The 23,334-nt window shown below is 40.8% G+C and overlaps 1 protein-coding gene across 1 annotated transcript; it reads right to left on the bottom strand.

The window, feature by feature from the left end:
* Positions 1 to 277: 277 nt before the first annotated feature.
* Positions 278 to 22,050, bottom strand: LOC111949973 (BICD family-like cargo adapter 1). The gene is made up of 9 exons (XM_023967331.3): positions 20,746 to 22,050; positions 15,835 to 16,050; positions 10,512 to 10,631; positions 10,002 to 10,148; positions 8,969 to 9,151; positions 5,424 to 5,594; positions 3,131 to 3,243; positions 2,716 to 2,836; positions 278 to 2,020 (listed from the first exon to the last, which is right to left on the bottom strand). Exons 1-9 carry the CDS (start codon positions 20,995 to 20,997, stop codon positions 1,781 to 1,783), a joined length of 1,563 nt encoding a protein of 520 aa, XP_023823099.1. The 5' UTR covers positions 20,998 to 22,050; the 3' UTR covers positions 278 to 1,780.
* Between the last annotated feature and the right edge of the window lie 1,284 nt (positions 22,051 to 23,334).

Below are 23,334 nucleotides of genomic sequence, written 5' to 3'. Positions count from 1 at the left end.
ATATGTTGTTGTATGTGTCGAACTGCTTTGCTTTATCTTGGCCAGGTCGCAATTGTAAATGAGAACGTGTTCTCAATTTGCCTACCTGGTTAAATAAAGGTGAAATAAAAATAAAATAAAATGAGTTGATCATTTGAATCAGCTGTGTAGTGCAAGGGCAAAAACAAAAATGTGCAGCCCTTCGGGTCCCCAGGACCAGGATTGAGAACTAGTGCTGCAGGCAACACAGTATGTTATGCAGTCCTAGCGAACTATTAATCAAAGGCCATAGCATATCAAGTATGAAAAATGACTTTATTTTCAGTGTAAAGGACATTGAGTTCACTAATACATAAATGCCATCTACATATAGAATACATAAACTACATACATCATGATACACAACATCATGCACTTTGATCATATTCATATATTACAACAATTATTAATATGAATCAAAATGTTTGCATTATTTCTTCTGCAATAAGAGTTGCAAGTACTAGATGTTTTCAGTCATTCAATCAGCATTGTTCTGTTTTTCACTAAATCAAATAGTCTGAGGACATACTGATTTTGTCAATTAAAACCTAAATGTAAATAAACAAATAGCAAATGTCGATAAACAACAGAACAGAACTTACGTCATGTGTTGACAACATATGAACAGCATTCTGTCCATTAGATTCAAAAAAAATTAAATAAGATTGTTCTGGCACTGTGAACAAAATAAGTATGACCTTATATGGCCATCCTAGTTAGAGTTTATCTATATTGCACCCTTCCCCCAAAATGTCCCCTTCAGTTATGTGGCAAAAAGACCCATAAGGTAAGAATACAATGCATGAAATGCATTTTGAACATAAATCATATTGTATCTAGTTCACATAACATTTCACATGAGAACCCATGAAATACTGTATATCATGGGTTTATTTATTAGCACCTATTGTATATTTGGTTATTTTCTACTAAAGGCTGTTTTCTCTGGATACATAATGGAAACCATTTTGCATAGACAGCAGGCAACATGTAATATTGTTACATCTTTTGAACAGACTGTAGTGAGTGGAATACCACTTAGTTCTGATATCATCTTACTGGGTTTCTAAATAGCTCAATATTTACAACATGATTATAGGTGAATACTAACTTMATTATGTCTTATTGTCAGAGTCCAGTCAATCTATCAACTCATTTCCCTCCAGTCTGTCTGTACATTGCCTAAATAAAGGTTGGATGAAATAAATAGTCTGAGCAAATACTGTCAGTATTCTTACAAACATTGACATTCACACATACATTCACAATCTCAGGCATCAACGACTTCACAACAAAAAACATAATTATAAGGCAGAAGAAGGCACAACTTATAACCATCTTTCCTTGTCGTGACTCTCACCATAATAGTGTGTGACTCCCTGGCCATGCTAGTAGTTACCATGCTAGTCTTTAACCGCTCTAACATGCTTTTTATGTGCTTAGGTTCTTCTCAGTGACAGTGGGGAAACTACTCTCTACTTATTGATAGCTCTTTGTCCATCAGGGCTCTTATCTGGTCCTTGTYTCCAACACACCATGGTCTTGAATTCTAATACTCTACTGAAGTCTCCTACATAACTGAGTGTTCGGCCTGTCCTGTTCTGCTTGGTACTCTATCTACCAAGACTGATAGTTCCACTCAGTAGTGTTCCACCAGCTTGTTCCTGCCTTGACGACTCGACTTCTTCAACGGGCAGCTGGTCAAGACAGTTCTGTGCTATGTGCCAGTCCTCCACAGTGAGGCAACAGACATACCAGCTCACTATTTGCCAGGCTGTGCCACCTTGCCCGGTCGGAGCCAGTCTCTCCAGGGGGACTGGGGCTTCTCTTGCCCAGCCTCAGAGGTCCAGGAGGCAGGGGAGGAGGGCCGGCGGGGCCTGGTGGAGGAAGCTGTGTTGGGTCTCCTCCAGAAGGACATGGGGTTGGAGGCAGGYTTCCTTTGGACCTGCTCCGACTGCTGCTGGGTCCTCAGCTGCTGGTTGATGATGATCTGAATATCATCCTGAAGAAAATAAATAAAAACATTACACCTCTGTTGATAATGAGCTTTAGACTTCACATACATTTTAAATGCAAGAGCTGGATATAACAAGAGCTTAAATACACTTAAAGAGCTTAATTACAGTTCAAATACCATGATGTTGAAATTGTAGGAAAGTTTCAAATCATCTCTATTGAACTGGTCAGTTACAGTGAATGTTGCCATGTCTTCATATGACCACTAGAGGGAGGTAGTCACCCAGCAGATGGCCTCGCACTAGCACCATGACTCAGCAGTAGACTAGAGTAGCAGAAAGATTMTTCTAGCCTTGGCCACCTGTCAATCTGTTCAGATCCCTTCAGTCCAAACTTAGAGGGCTGTTTAAAGGTTGCCGTGTCCCTAACCCCAGTGGGGACACTACAGCTAAAGAGCAGTCTCTATGTAATACTAGAATTCTGACTCTGCGACCAAGGATTACATTTTCACTATTGGAGGTGCACTAAAGACAATAGGCTTAATTAAACCAATGTTAATATTTACTCAGAGCTTATGAAAGTGCCCTAATATGTTACTGGAGTGTGAAAGAGGGGCAGAGGAAGGGAGAGAAATAGAGATAGATAAAGTGAGACACAGAGACAGAAAGAGAGCAAAAGACAGACAGAGAGAGAAGGGGGGTGATAGAAACAGAGACAGACAGAGAGACCGTGGAGACCCACCTGCCAGGCCTCTAGTTCCTGAGACAGCTCCAGCTTGCGTTGGATAGCCTCCAGCAGCTGGTTGTTCAGACACATCATGTCGTTCTTACTCCTCATCAGCTCCGCCTCCATCAGGTTCTTCCTGACATGATGAAACAGGGGGACAAACACATTTTAAGTCACAGTGACATGATCATAGATTCATAGCAAACCAATGTGGAAAGCCCATGGCAATCTTCCAACGACAACCCAGCACAGGAACATATGTTACATTTACAGTACACATAAAATGGCATGAACTATATATAAATGGAACATGTCACTTTATGAATGCTAAATGCTGTTTGAAAATAACATTGAAGGAAATTACAAAGAGTGAAAATTATTAAACGATAAAGGCAGAAAATAACTAAATGATAAAGGCAAAACCACTTACTTAGCTATGGCTTCATCTCTGTCTCTGATGGCCTGTTGGGCCACCTCTTCCTCATCCTGTCTGTTTCCGAGCCTCAGCCTCAGCTCAGCATTCTCTTCCTGCAGCTGGGAGATCTAAAAGAGGRGAGAGGACAAGAGAGAATATAGTGAACTGAAACCATGGTCTGAGTCCAATATTAGCAACGCCAATGTATTAGGTTCAACTTCTGCTGTATMACGAACTCATAACCAACATGACCACAAGGTAGCGCACAAACCCCACACACTAAGATGAGCCAACGTAACCACGACTAAAGCTGACTATTCAGTGTCTGTGGTGCTTAGTTATGTACACTGTCAAATTAGGTTAAAATTACATTARAGGGTATTGTTTCTAGCCTGGRGTGTTCTATTGACCTGCTAYTCTATGAGTGAACACACAGGACCGGTKGGTGTTGTGTTTTAAAACAGTAGCTCATGGTATTTAYTGGAAATTCAGAGCTGTAACCTGACTACCACTGTACTGAAAAAMCCCTCACTCTCTCTCCAGCCCAGTCCCCAGCCCCTAAAGCCCCACATAGATAGGCCAGCAACACAGAAACTCCTTTTATTGTGTCTAAATCTAAATCTCCTGACTGACTGACACCTGATCTCTGTGTTAATGTCTCTGTCTCCTAGGGGATGAATCCAGCCTTTGTTGTCAGGGCCGGCAATTCATGTGGGAACCCCGGACACTGTACTGAGGACTCAGGTAACTGAACAATGAGGCCTCTTACATTCAGCTCAGCCCAGCACACAAGGTGGAAGGTRATTTATCTATTATCTATGTATCAGTGTTGACCTTGCTCCTTTACCCGTTGTCCATCGAATATTCAKGTCGGTTCTCCGGTAGACGATGTTCATTTTCATCTTCTGTTAGTGCTTCTCGTTTCATCCTTTGGTTAAATTCCTGTTTTGTCWGATAACATCATGATTTCACCAGTCTAGTTTCCCTTTTTCTCTCTATGACCAGTGTAGGCACTAAAACTAGGGGAGACACTGCATTGTTTATGACAGACACTTTCCCGGGAAGGTGGGTTTCCCAGTRGGAATAATAGACTGTGCCTGCTGTGATCTATGAAGCATTCAACATTACCAACCTGTCCTCTCCCAGATCCCCGCCACAGGCTTCTAACAACAACGCCTCAACAGAGATCCAAACCAAAAACCACAGCACTGACATAACTCTAAAGTCATCTGTACTTATACCGGTACAAGGTATTGTATGACAAGCACAATAGCACCTTACAGGTAAGGTAGACTGTTTTTTCTTTCTTTCTCCCAACAGAGCATACAGTATATTAATTCTATGGGGGAATTGAATAAAGGCTTTGCATTTAGGCCAGAAAGTGTATTCCTTTGCCGTTTTTTTGTTCTTCAGTATTACTTTAGTGYCTTGTTGCATACAGGATGCATTTTTTGTTGTTGAATATTTGTATTCTGTACATTTGTATTCTTCTTTTCACGCTGTCATTTAGGTCATTATTGTGGAGTCACTACAATTGTTGTTGAKCCATCCATWTGGATAATTTTGTGTAGATCAACAACAACAAAATCACAATTAAATCTATTTCAATCCCACTTTGTTATGCAGCAAAATGTGAAACAATCCAAGGGGGTGAATACTTATAATACCCACTGTAGTTAACCTTTCGTCTTTTTCAACAAAGGTTCACAATAACTATACATAGTTTCCACAATTACATTAGCTTGTACTCTCATCATAAGGCTTCCCTGAAACGCTAACAATTCCCCCCCCCCCTAGTAAGGCCCTTCAAAATCTCACGGTTTTCCTTTACCTTAGCATTGTGCATGGTGACTTGTTGTTTTTGCTGCTCATTTAACGGCATATCGATTCGTGTGTCCCCCAATTTTTTGAGGGTGATCTAGTGTTGGGTGTGCAATGCTGATTTTTCGTGTTTGATGAGGGTATTGTTTAGGTTGTTATGGTCGCAGTAGCAGCCTTCCACCCAAATACATTTTTCAACACTTATTGTATCCCCCCCCATAAATGCACTGTAATTTAAGCTTTTAAATTGTAAAGTTCTCTCTGCCTCATGGAAAAATGTATGGATTTGAATGGATGGGGATGGTAGGCACAGATCGACAAGAGCTTGTAATGCAGTTTTAGCACATTTTGGGATTTTAAGCATGAAAACCTTTTGACAACAGCTTTATTTATTTGATTAAAAAAGCTACCTTGCCTACCCTGTCTGCACATCACTGGCCTATTGTTAGAGTTAGTTAGCGGCTTGGTTTCCAGGATGACTCCTCACCTGAGGGATATGGGTGTGGTTGGCCAGTTTCTGAGCCACACCATGTAACTGSAGCAGCATGGCCTGCAGGTCTCCTTCCTCCTGACCTGTAAACTCTGATCTCTCTGGAGTCTTCACTACCTGGATCAGGGGTCGCAGCAGCTCCAGGATAGACAGAACCTCCTGGGTCATCTATTGGAGAGAGAACAGAAAGAACAGAGAAAGAGAGAGATATGAGATTAAATCAAATTGTATTGGATAGTGTTTATAACAAAAACATTTGAACACAGGTAAACCGGCCTAAATTCAGCCACATATAACAAGCAGTAGCACTGTGGTAAAAAACTAATTGGAAAGACTAACACTAATAACACTATGKTGCGACTATGGTGTGTTAGGTCAATGAGTTCTGTGTTATTTTAACACTACAATGTGTGAATGTGTAGCTCAGCGGAACTGCATTTCGCTCAGCCTACATTATGACTACTCGTTTCCTCAGGTTTCAAAAGTATCAAACTCATTACTGAGGAGGAAAGGTAAAATAACAATAAGTGGGTTAACGTTATTAAAAAGTTGGTGATCCCATTTTCTTGAACTTGACACTTCCTAGGCCTAGATGACATCAGAGGAAGGAACTTTGTAGAGTGCTGTGTTCGTTATTTATATATCTCTCAATGATTGAGTTAAATACCTCATCTCACTACCKTAAGTCTTTCCCTAGAGCTTTTAAGAGTCAAAGATCACTGTTTTTTTCTTTGAGACTTCCATAGGTATAACCACTTTAACACAAAACCTGACTGAATGTGTGTGCTCTCTGACATTTAGAGGTAGAAAGATCCATCTAGSTTAGGTGATTCAACCAAGCAGGAAATGTAGGCTAGCGAATGACTTATGGGTGCACTAAAAGATCACAGTTTCCAGGTATGGAAGAAAACAAAGCAAAATAATGACAGAATCAGACAGTCAAAATTTAGCAAAATATTTATCTTTCTTTCTCACCTTTTATGCTTGGTTTCAAGCATTCATTATCACTGTTTTCTACAAATTGTAGGAGCTGTAATGCATTCACACCTCAGTAGCTAATGGCAAAGCTCTCAAAAAAGAATGTTCCCCTTGTTGTTTCTTTCTCTTTGAAGTCAGGACACACAAGTTAAGAAGTGTTCCTTTACAGAAGTACCATCACCAATAACATACCTAGAACGTTCTGTTGCTATGTATCATTCTTCCATTACAGTGTCATGGGAATATTTAAGCACCATGTTTAACATATTTGGAGTTTCTGTAATACACATMATTTCCAGTGTTCAATTTCTGACACTCAAGGTGCAGGTTGATGTCACTAGACTTGATGCTGAATGTTATGGATTATTCTCATATCTGTAGATAGTGATTGACGCCAGACTGGAGGGCAGAGGACAAACTGATTATTCACGGTTTTATTGTATTGATGACATTCTATAGACACTATGTGATTCTGTAGAAGCTGACAAAGTCACTGCCTTTTTGCTTTAACTTCCTACAAGGCTAATGTATACAGAACATTTGGTGCTGTGTGATTAGGATATAAAGGGCCTGTCTCCAAGAGGCCAGTTATTTTTTCTGCTTCTGTGCTGGGTGGTGTCTCCCTGTTGCAATAAACCAGAAAAGACTGCTCTCCTTTTTGTTCACCTGGARATTTCTATTACATACAGGCAGTGGACTTTGATTGCATGGTTGTGTATCTCTCTGTATCTTTCTAACACCTCATACGTTATATTCTCTTARAAAAAAGGGTTCTATATGGAACCTAAAAGTGTTCTACCTGGAACCATAAGGGTTCTACCTGATATACAGTACCAGTCAAAAGTGTGGACACACYTATTCAAGGGTTTTTCTTTATTTTTACTATTTTCTACATTGCAGAATAATAGTGAAGACATCAAAACTATGAAATAACACATATGGAATCACGTAGTGACCAAAAAAAAGTGTTAAACAAATCAAATATATATTATATTTGAGATTCTTCAAAGTAGTCACCCTTTGCCTTGATGACAGCTTTGCACACTCTTGGCATTCTCTCAAACAGCTTCATGCGGAATGCTTTTCCAACTGTCTTGAAGGAGTTCCCACATATGCTGAGCACTTGTTGGCTGCTTTTCCTTCACTCTGCAGTCCAACTCATCCCAAACCATCTCAATTGGGTTAAGGTCAGGTGATTGGGGAGGCAAGGTCATCTGATGCAGCACTCCATCACTCTCCTTGGTCAAATAGCCCTTACACAGCCTGGAAAAACAAACAAATGATAGTCCCACTAAGTGCAAACGAGATGGGATGGTGTATCGCTGCAGAATGCTGTGGTAGCCATGCTGGTTAAGTGTGCCTTGAATTTTAAATAAATCACTGACAGTGTTACCAGCAAAGCACCCCCACACCACCTCCATGCTTCATGTTGGGAACCACACATACRGAGATCATCCGTTCACCTACGCTGTGTCTCAAAGACACAGTGGTTGGAACCAAAAATCTCAAATTTGGACTCATCAGACCAAAGGACAGATTTCCACCGGTCTAATGTCCTTTACTCAGGTTTTTTGCCCCAAGCAAGTTTCTTCTTATTATTGGTGTCCTTTAGTAGTGGTTTCTTTGCAGCAATTCAACCATGAAGGCCWGATTCACGCAGTCTCCTCTGAACAGTTGATGTTGAGATGTGTCTGTTACTTGAACTCTGTGAAGCCTTTATCTGGGCTGCAATCTAAGGTGCAGTTAACTCTAATGAACGTATCCTCTGCAGCGGAGGTAACTCTGGGTCTTCCTTTCCTGTGGCGGTCCTCATGAGAGCCAGTTTCATCATAGCRCATGATGGTTTTTGCCATAATATGGACTTGGACTTTTACCAAATAGGGCWRTCTTCTGTATATCACCTTTACCTTGTCACAACACAACTGATTGGCTCAAACGCATTAAGAAGGAAAGAAATTACACAAATTAACTTTTAACAAAGCACACCTGTTAATTGAAATGCATTCCAGGTGACTACCTCATGAAGCTGGTGGAGAGAATGCCAAGAGTGTGCAAAGCTGTCACCAAGGCGAAGGGTGGCTACTTTGAAGAATCTCAAATATAAAATATATTTTGATTTGTTTAACACTTTTTTTGTTACTACATGAYGCCATATGTGTTATTTAATAGTTTTGATATCTTCACCATTATTCTACAATGTAGAAAAATAGTAAAAATAAAGAAAAACCCTGGAATGAGTAGGTGTGTTCAAACTTTTGACTGGTACTGTATGTACTAAGACTATGTATGTACCAAGGGTATTAACCCAGGATATGTGCGATAACCTTTTGTCTCTTATTTCTGAAGAACTCTTTTAAGGTTCTAGATAGCACCTTTTTTTCTAAGAGTATAAAGATAGAGATCATAACAATTTTGGCCACTAACTCTGACCATGATGTATGTACTAAGACTATGTATGCACCAACGGTATTAACCCAGGATAAGTGTGCTAACCCTTGCCTTTGTCCTGGATTCCCTGTCTCTTATGTCCCAGGTCCCATGTCTTCTAATTTCTATAGTGTTACCTGTTCTCTGTCATTGCCCAGGCCCATGGTGTCTAGACTGGTCTCCAGCTCAGACAGTAGGGATGTGTTTCCATGGTTACTCCTGTCCTGCAGGTAGACCTCCTCCTGCAGCTCCTCCACCTGGACCTGAAGCTGCTGGGAACGCCCCCTCGCCGCCGCAGCCTCCTGCCATGCCTCCGCCAGCTACATACAGAGAGAGGGACACACACGCACGCACACACACACACAGAGGGAAACGCACACAAAGAGAGATACATAAGGTCTGGTCAACGTCATCTAAAATCAACCACATTATGCAAACATATTGAGATTCAGACCCCATCAGTTTGACTATTGAAAAGCAGATCTAGCTCTAGAGACACACAAGTATACATAACATGCCAATGTCATCCATAAATCACATATTACACAATATGTTAACTATATCAACATACAGTGCTATTGGAAAAGCTATGTCAAAAATGTAAACTGCCATTCAACCACTGTGAAATCCTAACATGCCAGATTCCAGCCTGGTGCAGAAACTCCACATGTGTGGAATCCAGCCTTACAAGTTGAAATGACGTGACAATGGGAGGGATGAGTCTATTTTAAAGCAAAACCTTCCATAGATCAGGGGTTCCCAAACTTTCTATTCCGCACGCATGCACCACGTCTCTTTCTATGGGCAAAAGCACTGTTCATGACACAAACTGTTCACACCCCTCTTGTCAGTGGAGAGAATTTTGCAGGTTTAAAGTTTATTTTGTCATGGGGTGCAAAGAAAATGTTGCAGTTTTAAAGCAAATTTTCTTGCAATTCTATACATTTTKATATCTCTTATGCGTATTCATGTGATATTTGAGTGACAACAAAATATAACAATACAAAATACAACAATCTATGGGCTAAAAAAGCAAGTGGAAATTACGCTGCTATTAAACCCCAATTACCACAGTGTATCCCAGGGTCACTTGGGACTTTGCACTATTGACGTGATATTAATGAGTAAACAAGGAGAAAGATAACAAAAGTAAAAATTGTGTATGTTTACCTGTTGGCTCTGCTGCTGGTTGTGTTGGTCCTGTAGAGCTAAGCGTGTGTGTAGGGAGGCCAGTCTGTCGCGTAAGTCTGCGTTCTCCTGACACACACTCTCCAGCTGCTCCTCTAGAGCCTGCTCCTTCTGGGACAGACGCACCACCTGGACACACACAGGGAGTGAGAAAGTGTGTGTGTGTGTGTTTCTGTGTGTTTGTTTAACAATCCTTGTGGGTATCAGTCCTTACAAGGTTAGTAAAACATGTTGCCAGTCGCCAAGAGGAGAAACACTATTTTAGGCTTACAGATTAGGTTTAAGGGTTAGGTTTACAAATAGGATTAGAATTAAGGTTAGGGTTAGGGGTTAGGTATAGTTTTAGGGTTTGGGGTTAAGGTTAGGCTTAGGGTTAGGTTAAGAGTTAAGGTTAGGGTTAAGGGTTAGAGAAAATAGGATTTTGGATGGGAATAAATTATTTGGTCCCCACAAGGATAGCAATACAAAACTGTGTGTGTGTGCATAGCCTACCTGCTCCCTCATGGCACTAAGCAGCTCCTCCTCCTGTGGTCTGTTGTGGTGGCCTTTCTGTTGAAGCTCCTGTTTCAGGGTCTGCAGCTCACTGGTCATCGCCCTCTCCACCTCCATCACCTAGACCGCAACACAGACAGGAGAGAGGTATTAGATGTACATAGAGAAACAGGGCAGACCAGAGAAAAAGGCACCCGGTTCAGGAGACGAAAATACCTGAGACAAAGTTACTAGATATTAAATCCAGAGATAAATATCTAAAATAGATATGAGGAAGTGTAATATAAAATCATAGATATTAAATAAGTGAATCTGTATTATTGGTTGCTGTGAGCTATGCTGTAAATGGAAAACTAAGATCACATACTACAGTCAGAGGAATGGTTCTTGCCTCCAGCACATGTGCTTATGTTTTCGTCATAACAAAACAACTCAAAACTTCTCTCTGTGGGACCGTTGTTCCATTAACTACAAGATGGCACAGTAAGCAATTATTGACATATGCCTAAACTCTTAGGATAAAAAAGTGTTATCTAGAACCTAAAAGTGTTACGGTTAGGGTCTTTGGCTGTCCCCATAGGATAACCCTTTGAAGAAACCTTTTTGGTTCCAGGTAGAACCCTTTACACAGAGGATTCTACAGGAATCCAAAAGAGCTCTACCTGAAACCAAAAAAGGGTTCGCCTATGGGGACAGCCGAAGAACCCTTTCGGATCCCTTTTTTCTAAGAGTATACCGAAACTTTTGAGGAAAGTTTTTCCCTTACTAAAAAGGTTATATGCCATAGGTTCCAATGTAGAACTCATTGGAACAAAACAAAAACATTTCCAAATACAAAAGTGAGAGAGACAGGAATGTATTGGCACTGTGCCAGTTCTTTGGCCCCCTAACCCCTACCTCCAAACACACACACACCCCTGGTCCCCCTGACTCAGCAGTATGGTGGGCCCATGTCAGCTCCCATCACACACACAGACGCACACACAATACAGGATGAAAGGGCCACAGCAGATGGCGCAACTGGAGAATCTTGGTCTTGGCAGTGACATCCCCATGCCACGTTAGACACAGAACATTGGGGATGTTACTGGGGGGGGTGCATGGAGGCTGGGGTAGTTGAATGAGCATTGACAGAAACAAAAACAGAGGGCATGTAGCCACACACTGTAGGGGGAGTGGCAGGGATGCACGTTTGCGTCAATCTGCCCCAGAGTCCCGTCCATGGCTTATCTTGGCGCTAATATGGAAAATGGAGCGAGCGGACCATTAGGAATCCACAGAGACACTCCACTTGTTAGGGACACAAAATCAAATACAACAACCACCCCACCCCCGAGCTCCAACACTAAACTGTGATGCACATAGCAGCTGACTCCTACTGCAGTAGTAGAACCCAAGGGTCTTCTCAGAGTGGTGGGACAAAGTATAGCATTCCCCTGRGATGGGTCATAGATAGCAGTAGCACAAACATCATGTGATGAACCCCCTCAWTGGAAAGAGTGATAGATTTACATCTTCTCCAATGATGGATCTTCCTAGCGCTTCCCTCTCTAAGTGGTGTGAGGCTGTCTGAGTCAAAGGTCAAACAAGGGTGTCTAATTCTACATAAACATAAAATCAGGAGTGAGGGATATAACAGGTGTCATCACCATGGAAATCATCACGTTGGTTGGTGTCTAAATCTAAAGTTGAAAACCTTAGCTAAACCCTTAGTGGTTGAATGTATTTTTCACCTGTAGAATGGCATGATTCATCACACTAGTGATGAAAATCAATTTTTTTCACCTCCTTGTTTGAGACATGTGCACTGGTTTCTTTCCTTATGTTGGAAAAATAAATGACTTCCTTGGAGGCCTTTTCCTGTATTGAACAATAATTGGACAATAAGATTGGACAATAATGTCATTTCTGAAAAGGTACTACCAAACAGAGAGATAGGCTACACGTTTAATCAACCAAGAGTTGTTCTCAATTCCAGCTTATGAAACTGTAACCGTTCTCCCTTTAGAGTAACACATCCCTTCACTAAAAATATGTCTACATCATGTTATTTCAATGCAAGTGTTTGACTTGAGCTTCCACAGAAAATCTGTATGAAGTACACTAGAACTAACAGAAGTGAATGCTAGACTCTGGGTGAAGCATTGTTCACAGAGGAATAATGATTAGGCATTCTATGGAACAGTGAACCAAGATCCATCAATACTTTTCTATCATCTGCATGTTCAAGTTGAAAACTGCTGATGGGATAGAGAATCAAACAATAACAATGACACTGCCAGAGAGTCATAGATTGTCAAAATACTCCTCTCACACTCAACTGTTTGAATAACATTCATAGATACAGCAAAACCTGATAACGAACCAGTCTCTGACTGGCGAAGATCAACATAGTTTTCACACTTCCTTCACAACCGAGGTGAACAGCAACAGTAAGCATTTCTAGTGGTCTCTAGAAATACACTACATGTCCAAAAGTATGTGGACACCTGGTTGTCTTACTTCTCATTCCAAAAATGGGCATTAATATGGAGTTGGTCCCCCCTCCACTCTTCTGGGAAGGCTTTGCACTAGATGTTGGAACATTGCTCCAGGGACTTGCTTCCATACATTGCTGCAGGGACTTGCTTCCATTCAGCCACAAGAGCATTAGTGAGCTAGGGCACTGATGTTGGGCGATTAGGCCTGACTCGCAGTCAGCGTTCCAATTCATCTCAACGGTGTTCAATGGAGTTGAGGTAAGGGTTCTGTGCAGGCCAATCAAGTTCTTCCACACCGATCTCGACAAACCATTTCTGTACGGACCTCRCTTTGTGTATGGGGCATTGTCATGCTGAAACAGGAAAGGGCCTTCCCTGAACTGTTGCCACAAARTTGGAAGCACAGAATCGTCTAGAATGTCATTGTATGCTGTAGCGTTAAAATATCCCTTCACTGGAACTAAGGGGCCTAGCCCGAACCATGAAAAACAGCCCCAGACCATTATTCCTTTTCCACCAAACTTTACAGTTGGCACTATGCATTGGGRGCAGGTAGCATTCTCCTGGCATCTGCCAAACCCAGATTMAATTTGATGAACCGACTTGTTGGAAAGGTAGGCACCCTACGACGGTGCCATGTTGAAAGTCACTGAGCTCTTCAGTAAGGCCATTCTGTTGCCAATGTTTGTCTATGGATATTGCATGGCTGTGTGCTCAATTTTATACACCTGTCAGAAACAGGTGTGGATGAAATAGCCGAATCCACTAATTTGAAGGAGTGTCCACATACTTTTGTATATATAGTGTATGTATTAGCTGAAATGGATATCTGTTTTCCTGGCTGTGTGACCATAGGTCAAGGTGATATATTGGAGCGCTCACACTCCTAGGCTGACTGTCTGGTAACCTCTCTCCCCCAGAATACTGTCATGGTCTGCTAAGCTCACACACTACAGTTAGGCCCATCAGAMCCTGGTACTATAGAACCACTTCAACCAAACATACAGTCCCACCCAGACACTGCCGTACACAGACTCTATCGATATCTCTTTTTAGGTACACTGATTGTATCGTTATATACACCCCCCCCCCCCACCCCCCCACTCTCTCTCACACACACTCACCATGCCAGGCAGTGCTGCACACCTGGAAAGAGGGGTACCACCAACACCACCGTTCACTACCGCGTCCGGTAAGAAGATGTCAGCGACCAGACCGAGAGAAACACTCTTCAAACCTTTCCTCTCCGCAAGAACAGCGTCTGAAGTACTACTCTCTAGCTGTYCTTTTACGTTTACATTTCCAGAGAACTCAGAGTCACCCACGGTGGAAGCCAGCCAGCAGAAAGAACCCACTTCTCTCCACTTCCTCCTCCTCCAGAACTCAGATTGAGAGATAGCTCCTGTAAATAGACCTTTTCCTGCCCGTTTTGGGGGACTGTGAGTGATAAATAGAAGAGATTTCCTCTACACAGGGTGGAGTGACAATTATGGTTCCTCTATCTGAACTGAAGACTACTGAGGAGTCAAAACGAGGTTGTGCTTTTTTCCATTGCCTTATGTCTGTGCACTGGACTGGAGTTAGATATTCAACTTCCATGCTTACTACAGCCAGGTGKTTAGTCATGCGTTTCATTAACTGTAAGTTTACGTCACGATCATAACATTCGGCAATACAAAACAACACCCTTCTTGTAAGTTTGCAGAGCACTAGTCTAGCGGCCCACTCAAGGTTGCTAGCCTAGTACACAAGAGACTGTTACTTTAGCCAATAAGCTCAACTGTACCTACAAAACTGATAAKAGACTATAAAATACCTTGTTAATCGCAACGGCAAGCTTCCAGTCTTAGGTACAGCATTTATAGGGATAACCCAGGACCTCACCATTACAAACAGGTGTCGTAGTGTTAATATTAAGTATCATTGTGGATATAGTTATAATAAAGTAAACATGAGTCACATTGAAGCATGGMCATGACTGCAGACTGAGTACAGACACTGACAGCTGTGGTTTTCCCATCAYGTGGTCTAGGGGTTTTCTACATGTCATAGCCACATGGCTCAGTATATAATTAACTCACCGACTTATTCCAGTGATGATTGATACAATTCAAAGACCAATTCCAGATATGAGTCTTTTTCAACCTTCCACTGATGTCTCCCTGCTCTGAAGACTTATTGAGTCTTGAAACAAATTATTTCAGTTCCTACTCCATATTCTTCTTTACAAAATGTTGGCGTCCATTCCTATAGCCTCCCAGCTGGATGTTTTGCCTTTAGGCAAACTACCTTAATGACTTATTAATGTAATAACAACCTGACCTATCACCTGATCCTGAACTGATCCTGAACTGCTGAGGTGGGTTCTCTTAATCTCTGGTTAATCTCGATTTGTATCTACATATTAATGCTTATATGTACTGTCTGTGTATTACTTACTAGCTACTATTATTATGTATTACCTAATATCTGTGGCCTTGYTTTATACAGCGTTGGTCTTTGTACATTACATTTATTTTCAGTAGGTAGATTGGGTAACACCCCATCTTATCTGATGTTGGCTCTAACCCCAGGCATAGCTTGAGTGGTTAGGTTACAATGGCTAGCTTTTCTTTACTTCTGCCTTAATAGAGAAATATTTTCATGTGTCACTTTATATGGTCAAAATTAAATTAAAAAAAAGGGTCTTATGTACAGCATTCCTAAAAAGGCTAGCGTCAAAACATTAGCCTTCATTGCCGGGTTTATTGCTAGTGAATAAAATAAATGTAGTTTCAGTCTGTTTTCTTCCATTTGGTGTTTAATGAACATGGCCCAGGTGTGAAGGGGTGGTATGTACTCACTGTGCTGAGCTGTTCTCTGAGGCACTGGGTGTGTTCTGCATGTTCCTCCTGGGCCCTGGTCTTGTCCCKGTCTGCGTCGGTCAGGGCCTGGGTCAGCCTGTCCACCTGGCCACTCAGATCCCTCACGTCTTTCTCCAGGTCCCCAACCTGGCTCACCCACCCAGACTGGCACCCCTCCAGCTTCACCTGAAGATCGTGCCTGCCCTGCTCCAGCTCCTGTGGGCAACACATAACAGATGGGCACAATGAATGCGTGCCAATGGGGGTCTCTTTGGTCTGTGATTAGGAGACTGATACCACGACTCGATCATTTTAATCCAAGAAATGAATAAATTAGAAAATCTAAGAGTATTTGTGCAGTAGCTGTTACTGTGTTGTTACTGTGTAMTTATTGAAGATTGGTGAAATGCCAAGTATGCATCACCTGTCTGCTATTCTAATACACCCCTGTTATCTTTTTATTGTATCTATAAACTCTATAGAGCGCATAGCATCAAAGTCCAGACATGTTAAATTAGACTATGACATAACCACAAGCCTGTATTATACTTCATGTAAGGTAATAGAAACTATCATTATTTCATAATAGTACACCAATAAAACGGCTTGGCAACTGGCTTATATCAATATCCATGTTCTTGCACCACCGAGGCCTAGACAGCCCTACATTAAATCTATCCATCCACACAGACAGCAGTAAAACTGTCTCTGAAACATCTGTCTCCTAATGTGGAWTCGTCCCTGGCTGCTACAGACACTTATTGGATCTACATGTAGAAGAGCTACAGCCCTCTCTGGGAAGCTTATGCAATTCCATACAGCGTAGCAGTAAGAGAAAGTGTAAATCTGAGAGATTGGGTGATAACCRCAACTACATTACTTCATGATGGCCAGTTAATTTCAATGCTGACCTGGGGAAATATTCCTAAAGACGAGAGTAATGGTCTAACATACTTATATGGCTCTTCTTTTTGTGGCCAATATTCTACACTGAGCAAGCCAGGGATACTTATAGATGGGTATAAGAATCCTCTCCAGATACAGACTGGGCATCTTATGCTTAATGTTTTTGCTACATATTCAGACCTTGTGAGAGTGAAAGGGATACGAACTGCAGATGCTGCATGTGCCATCCCTCAGAGCTTAAAGATAAACACCCTCACATAGTGGCGATTTTARCATGTAAATCTTGGTGGGGMAAACTCCCCCCAAATGTTTTTAGATACATGCCAGCAAAGCCACTACACAACACTAAGCAATGCATTAACTGCACTACATCGGTGACAAACGGTGCCCACAAACTGTTAGGGCCTACATAAAGCTGTCCCAACAGCAGTCCTAATACCTTACCACTGTTGCACCTGGCTATCAGCAGAGCCTTGTCTGGCAGAGAAACAGTTCATTCAGCCTCATYYACYGCCTTTWAAAAAAACATAGCTGATATGGCTGACCTGCTAAAGCAAACGTGGGTTCTACTGACAATTGAGATATACAAAATTGAGATATATATGCTGGCCTTCTAGGCAGAGTTGCAAAGAAAAGCCATATCTCAGACTGGCAAATAAAATGAAAGATTAAGATAGGCAAAAGAACACATGTACTGGACAGAGGAACTCTGCTTAGAAGGCCAGCATCCATGAGTCGTCTCTTCACTTTGATGTTGAGACTGGTGTTTTGCGGGTACTACTTAATGAAGCTGCCAGTTGAGGACTTGTGAGGCATCTGTTTCTCAAACTAGACACTCTAATGTACTTGTCCTCTTGCTCAGTTGTGCACCGGGGCCTCACACTCCTCTTTCTATTCTGGTTAGGGCCAGTTTGCGCTGTTCTGTGAAGGGAGTAGTACACAGCGTTGTACGAGATCTTCAGTTTCTTGGCAATTTCTCGCATAGAATAGCCTTCATTTCTCAGACAGAATAGACTGACAAGTTTCAGAAGAAAGTTCTTTGTTTCTGGACATTTTAACTGTAATCAAACCCACAAATGCTGATGCTCCAGATAATCAACTAGTCTAAAAGAGGCCAGTTTTATTGCTTCTTTAATTAGAACAACAGTTTTCAGCTGTGCTAACATATTTGGGTTTTCTAATGATCAATTAGCCTTTTAAAATTATAAACTTGGATTAGCTAACACAACGTGCCATTGGAACACAGGAGTGATGGTTGCTGATAATGGGCCTCTGTATGCCCATGTAGATATTCCATAAGAAATTGCCGTTTCCAGCTACAATAGTCATTTACAACATTAACAATGTCTAACACTGTATTTCTGATCAAATTCGATGTTATTTTAATGGACAAAAAAATGTGCTTTTCTTTCAAAAACAAGGACATTTCTAAGTGACCCCAAACTTTTGAATGGTAGTGTATATACAGACAAGATTAAATCAAGAAAAGTCTGATAGGTGACAATATTAGCCTATCACTTGTGAATTATATATTGTTGCTTGTGAATGATGCCCAGCATAAGAAACAATGCCTTTATCGAATCACAGTTGCACACCKCATGTRGCCAATCCCATAGGCCTATATGATTCAATAAGGTTTGTATCACAACTAAAGTGACCAAATAACTTCTTAAAATTAAGCACATTAATCCACTTTACAAGGGGTGTAGATCTAACTGGCATACATAAGCAGCGTGTGAGTTTCAAGTTTGGTGAAGATAATTTTCACCATAAAAATGCACCTTTATAATAAAAGCATTAGATGCATAATYRCATTTGTGGTCACTTTTKATAATGGTGTTCTCTGATAATGGAACATTCRCGCTTATAGCCTACTACCATGTGTGCATTGCTGTGCTTATAATGTGAAGAAATGGCCTAATAGTTTATCAACATTTTAAGCTAAACGTTATGATCTGTTGCATCAGCCACATTGAGTAAAAAAGTTTTTTTGATGCTACTGGTTGTACAACTGTCCCAGACTATGTTTGRAATATTTATTTATTGCACAGAATAGGTCGACCTTTGTACTATGGGGGAATAGTAGATTGACATAGGCTAGTGCTTTTGCTGTTCGTTAGGCCGACTCATCTTGTTGGCTGACGAAAAGTAAATGTGGACAGTTCTTCCAATATCTTCAATATGCACCTCGGAATTGGATAAGGACATGCGCCTTTACTTGTAGCCTGTGAGAAAGACCCGATCACGTGACATTTTTTATTCYGTACAGGTTTCCTTCTGTTCACTCTGTCAATTAGRTTAGTATTGTGGAGTAACTAYAATGTTGTTGATCCTCAGTTTTCTCCTATCAGAGCCATTAAACTCTGTAACTGTTTTAAAGTCACCATTGGCCTTATGGTGAAATCCCTGAGCGGTTTCCTTCCTCTCCAACAACTGAGTTAGGAAGGAGGCCTGTATATTTGTAGTGACTGGGTGTATTGATACACCATCCAAAATGTAATCAACAACTTCACCATGCTCAAAGGGATATTCAATGTCTGCTTTTTTTCCATTACCCATCTACCAATAGGTGCCCTTCTTTGCGAGGCATTGGAAAACCTCCCTGGTCTTTGTGGTAGAATTTGTGTTTGAAATTCACTGCTCGACTGAGGGACATTACAGATAATTGTATGTGTGGGATACAGAGATGAGGTAGTCATTCAAAAATCATTAAACACTATTAATGAAACACTATTATTGCACACATAGTGAGTCCCTGCAATTCATTATGTGACTTGTTAAGCACATTTTTACTCCTGAACTTAAAGTATTTAGGCTTGCCATAACAAAGATATTGAATACTTATTGCCTCATTATAGTTACATTTCAGCTTTTCATTAAATGTGTAAATAATTCCACTTTGATATTATGGGGTATTGTGTATAGGCCAGTGACCCAATTATCAATTTAACCCATTATAAATGCAGGCGCTAATGCAACAAAATGTGGAAAAAGGCAAGGGTGTGAATATTTTCTGAAGGCACTGTATATACTTTCCCTCACATGGTGGGTGCCATTTACTGAATACATCTCTGTGCTGTTCTAATGAGATGTCCATATTAATTGGCAAACCTGTGAGGGAAAGGGAGGGGAGCGGGTTCGTGGAACTCAGGCTTATCACAAAAACACAAAAGAGCTTTTCAGAGAGCAGAGAAAGAGTGCATTGTGTGTAATAAAATTGGTCTTTGTTTTCAGAGGAAGCTCAGACTCAGTACATTCTTATGACATCTCCTTTGAAGAGGGAAGAGCTAGCCTCCTTAGATCATGATCAWATGGCGGTAGCCCCCTAAGAATACTAGATCCATTCATCCACCTATGATATCTTAGTGAATATTATCAAAGGTGAACCTGAAGTATGGTATTTTGGGTGAAATTGTGCTGCTTTATAATGTACTATTTATACAGTATATTGTATTATAAAGACTTGCATGATGTAAAGACTTGTTTGTTGTTATTTCCCTTGTTTGATATGTCAACACATAGCAAATAAAATAAAATAGTATTGGTCGTGCACACGTTTTGCAGATGTAATTGCAGGTGCAGCTAAATGCACCGTATATCAATGGCTGTTAACATAGTCAAAACATTGGTTGATACTGTGACTTGCTCTGTCTGGAATGATTATCAACATGCCAGAGTAGAATCCAGTATCCTACATAACTATAATGTTATAATTCTCTCAGTTATTAATTGTCACACATTTGCTGTTGCTTAGTCAGCACAGAAATGTAAAGAAAATGAGAAAAGCCTACCCTAAATAAGTAAAAAATTATAAACTCTTTCGAAAGAATCTTGAACAATGGTTTACAAATTGACTCATTGCGTAGGCCTACTTCTCAAGATCCAAATTGGATGCGCTTGTGAATCATGTTTTCATTTACATGAAGACAAGYAAGCATATGACACATTCACAAACTTCATCATATCGTACAACACAAGAGGTTTCTTTTGACACTTCTCTCTTACCTCAAGTTTGTCTGCATACTGTTCATGAAGTTTGTCGCTCTGGTCCTTCAACTGACGATTTTCCAAAAGCAATGCATTTCCCAGCTGGGCCGCCAAAATGACGTCTTTCTCYTTTTGTTTCAATGCAGCTAAAAGTTCATTGGGGTCTTGATAATCAGATATTTCTAACGCATCATAATCAAAATAAAAATCATCCTCCAATTCCACTTCCATCTTCTTCGGTTTGAAACTCCATTTACCATGTCGATCCATAGCTCCTGAGTTTATGGAAATAGCCTAATAATACTATTTGATATTTATTGTGGAATATTTGTCAACTCAGTCATTCAGTTTCATTTCAATAACTATTTAGCGGCTGCCTAAGCCCCGGTGTATGCTTTACCACAGCCTATGTGCGACTGAACCTGTGGTTTGACAAGCCGGTCTCTCCAGCATGAAAGTAGGCTGGTCCCCAGGGAATCCATTGCACCTTAAACCTGCGCGTCCAACGCAGCGCTGTGCAACAATTGCTTCAAAATCAATTACTGACCACTCCAATAATAATGTGCTAGCTTAACATCTTCATCCAAATTCGAAAATGGTTTATTATTGTCCAATAACTGACTAAATCAGATTCATATTCAATYGGCCTAACTGGAAGAGTAGCCTATAGGTTGCATGCAGTCCAAACACTTAAAAGACACCCTATCCCCTCAGCCCTCAAATTAAGTGGACACTTCTGATGACGTTTCATGACGTCTGACGAGTATACGCTTGCAGGGACAGGAGCAAAGGAAGTAATGAATTTCGCCTTACCTCTTCCTGCTTGCAACCCAACTTCTTACAAGTGTTGTTAAATCCAGCTATATAAAAAGGGATCTCTATTGCTGACAGCGATATTATCATGTCAGCTTGCAGATGACGCCACCATCTGACCAGATTCGTAGAGCAGTCGATGTGATAAATATTTTTTCCAAAGCATCTGGTCTTTGCCTAAACCTTAATAAGTGTGAATTGTTTGCTCTTAAAGACTGTGTGATAACTGGAATATTGCATATAGAGGGTAAGTAACATACTTTGGGATTACCATATCTAAGGATCAACAGGAAAGATGCTCATTAAATGTCATACCTATTGTTGAAAAAAAAAAAGAAGAAGTTGAACCATTGGTTGTGAGAGGGATTTATCCCTGAAAGGTCGAGTATTGCTTTCTAAAGCTGAAGGTGTCTCCAGACATACTTGTAGAAAAGGCCCTTGGAGTTGGTGGAATAATCCTTTAATTCATGGCCATTTACTCAGCTGGGCCAGGGCGCTTTAATTAGGTCAGGTGGCAATGACCGACAGATCTCATCCACATAAAAGGAGGAAAACGGCATCGCCTGATCTCGCTGCTTTCTCTTCCTTAACTCCGTCTGCTTGAGAAGTTCTGTGCGTCCATGAATCCACGTAAGTCCACCGACTGTTACCTTTCATCTGAACTATCTGTTGCGATCGGGAGAGTGGGCCATCAGTTATTGTTTATAGTTATTATCGCGGAGCGCGGCTTCAAACATATGGTGTAATGTGAATTGTCAATGATCGCGGCCATACGGATCCTCATAGGCCAATTATGCAATCGATATGGTTCATATGTAATTAAATTAATTATATGTACACATGAAGACAATTGAAAGGGTGAAATGAGAAACGTCATTGTTTGCTAACTGATCGTCTTTGATATCAAACTAAAGGAGATTATAGATTGAATGACCATTCACTGTTTGTGTTTATTTCATGATTTATGATAAATAGTTAAGAGCCTAAATGACTCACGKGTGATTACTATTGACTTCTTCATGAACTGGATTGTTGAATTCCCTAATWATGTTAATAATGAATGATTGTTATGATTTGATCTTTGTGATTATGAATTTGATTGGATACATGTTATTTTGTTTCCTTTGTTATGCAGCACAGACTACTCAGTAAATATACCACTTTATGGTTAAAGGAATTCTTGCCTCAGTCTCATCCATTCTTCTGTCACCTGACACGTGACCACCTGTTCACCTTCACTGTCAGTCATCCTACCTGTCCAGCTACCCACACAGATTCCACTAATCTTTCAATACTTATGCAGCCCAGTCCCTACATCTTAGCAACAAAATAGGTAAAGTGGTTGACCAGATGCTTTTCAACTTCATCTGGAAAAATCGTACACATATTAGGAAATCTGTCGTTATGAACACATATGAATATGGTGGTCTCAATTTTTGAATAGTACTTTYAAGATAAATTGGCCTGAACATTTCTTAAAGATTCCAACTTCAATTTGGACATTCATCCCTTATTATATCTTCTCCTGTTTTGGTGGCTTTAATTTTATGTTACTTTGTAACTGTAAAATTGATAAGATTCCTACAGAATAATCTGTTTTCATAGACAAGTATTYTTAGCATGGTCGTTAATATATAACGGGTGGGCAAACTTTTTGGCTTGAGGGCCACATCAGGATTTTCAAATTCAACGGAGGGATGCATTTTTTGGGGGACAAATTGTTTGTTAAAATCTATTTGCGGGGGCCTCGTGTGGCGCATCAGTCTAAGGCACTGCATCACAGTGCTTGAGGCG

The sequence above is a fragment of the Salvelinus sp. IW2-2015 genome, linkage group LG22 (genome assembly GCF_002910315.2).
Source record: "Salvelinus sp. IW2-2015 linkage group LG22, ASM291031v2, whole genome shotgun sequence".
In the NCBI taxonomy this organism is placed as follows: domain Eukaryota; kingdom Metazoa; phylum Chordata; class Actinopteri; order Salmoniformes; family Salmonidae; genus Salvelinus; species Salvelinus sp. IW2-2015.
Note: the sequence above shows the minus strand (reverse complement) of the source record. Positions and strands in the feature narration are given on the sequence as shown.